The 1,716-nt window shown below is 39.4% G+C and overlaps 1 protein-coding gene across 1 annotated transcript in view; it reads right to left on the bottom strand.

Annotated features, from left to right (window-relative positions):
* Nucleotides 1-4: 4 nt before the first annotated feature.
* Nucleotides 5-1,716, bottom strand: part of LOC106879683 (transmembrane and coiled-coil domain-containing protein 4) — a gene marked incomplete at its 3' end in the record, with an annotated part of 35,646 nt that continues 33,934 nt past the window's right edge. The window contains exons 13-14 of the mRNA XM_052976640.1: nt 745-862; nt 5-40 (exon numbers count right to left, since the gene is read on the bottom strand). Of these exons, the coding sequence (XP_052832600.1) occupies nt 5-40; nt 745-862 (154 nt within the window). The remainder of the gene's footprint in view (nt 41-744; nt 863-1,716) is intronic.

The following is a 1,716-nucleotide window of genomic DNA, read 5'->3' as shown; positions in this document are numbered from 1 at the left end:
CATTATCTAATTTCTTCATGTAATCCAAATGACCTTTGACCTTTTCAAAAGAGAAAAAAGAAAAAAAAAACACAGAAGGGAGAAATTAACTTTTGATCAGAAATTTATTTATAAATTGCATAACAAGTGTGTGTGTGTGTATGTGTGTGTGTGTGTGTATGTGTGTGTGTGCGTGTGTGTGTATTTTCAAATGAGTGTCTATATATCTTTTATCATCTTTCAGTCATTGGATTGCAGCCATATTGGGCAAACCATCTTGAAGGGCATAGTCACACAAAGCAACCTAAGTAATTATTAAGTTCAATACTTATTCTATCAGTCTCTTTTAACTGCACCACTAAACTACAGGGACATAAACAAACCAACACTGGCTGTCAAGCAGTAGTGGGAGACAAACTGATTAGATTGTGGGATCAATCCGGTACTGGACAAGGATTCTGGATTATTTTTCCTGTTTTTTCTTACTTTAAGTTGGCTATGCATGCGGATAGCCCCTCTCCACACTACTAATGTTTATCCAGGGGAAAGACCACCAATTTGGGCCAATATAGTCTAACACCAGTAATGCGATTGCTTACTTTTAGAATGACATTGTAGGGTAAGTATGAGAGGCTGGATCTAGCCAGCTTGAACGTAAAACAAATAGAATATCTGGGCCTGATACAGCCAGTTTAAAACACTAAAGGGTTCATCAACAACAACAACAATATATACATGGTATTGCAAACAATGAATGAAACTCACCACATCACTTAAATCAATATTGTGCATACAATGGTGCGTCAGTTTGACAGGCATCAAGCCGGCGATTTGGAACTGCATAGAGGACGATCTGTACAGGAATTTCAATAGCCAATCAGCTCTGTTGGAACGGGAAACATAACAACAGTGAAACAACATACGAAAAATATAGTGTGTGTGTGGGTGTGTATGTATTTATGTATATGTGTGCATGTGTATATATATATATATATGTATACGTGTGTGTTGTGTGTGTCTGAGTATGGATGTATGTATGTATGTATCTGTGTATGTATGTATGTATATGTTTGTGTGTGTGTGTATATATGTATGTGTGTGTGTCTGAGTATGTATGTGCGTGTATGTATGTATATATATGTGTGTTTGAGCATGTATGTGTGTATGTATGTATGTATGTATATATGCGTGTGTGTTTGTTCATGTTTCTGTTGTGCCTGTAATTCAAAGGGTCAGCCTTGTCACACTGTGTCACGCTGAATATCCCCAAGAACTATGTTGAGGGTACACGTGTCTGTGGAGTGCTCAGCCACTTGCACGTTAATTTCACGAGCAGGCTGTTCCGTTGATCGGATCAACTGGAACCCTCGACGTCGTAAGCGACGGAGTGCCAACACACGCAACATGGTTTTACATAGAAGTGAGATATTGGGTGCATATGAAGGGTGTAAGCAATGGGTGTATACGAAGGGTGGAAAAATGCAAATGAGGGTTAGTAAGGTCTTGTTGCAGGTGTCATCAACAATGAAGCACAAATGAATTTAGAGAAAAACTAGGTGTGAGAAATGAGAAACCAGATGTGAAATGCAGAAGAGGAGACTGTGTTGGTGTGGACATGCGAGTCACGTGCAGGATAACAGATAGGACAAAGTGCCCCTGAGCGATTTAAATGGAAGCAATTTGCAGAAGAAGAAGATTGAGGAAGACTTGGGTGGGGTGGGGGTATAGTCGGGGTAA

The sequence above is a fragment of the Octopus bimaculoides genome, chromosome 25, assembly GCF_001194135.2.
Source record: "Octopus bimaculoides isolate UCB-OBI-ISO-001 chromosome 25, ASM119413v2, whole genome shotgun sequence".
In the NCBI taxonomy this organism is placed as follows: domain Eukaryota; kingdom Metazoa; phylum Mollusca; class Cephalopoda; order Octopoda; family Octopodidae; genus Octopus; species Octopus bimaculoides.
This window is presented reverse-complemented; position numbering and strand designations above follow the sequence as displayed.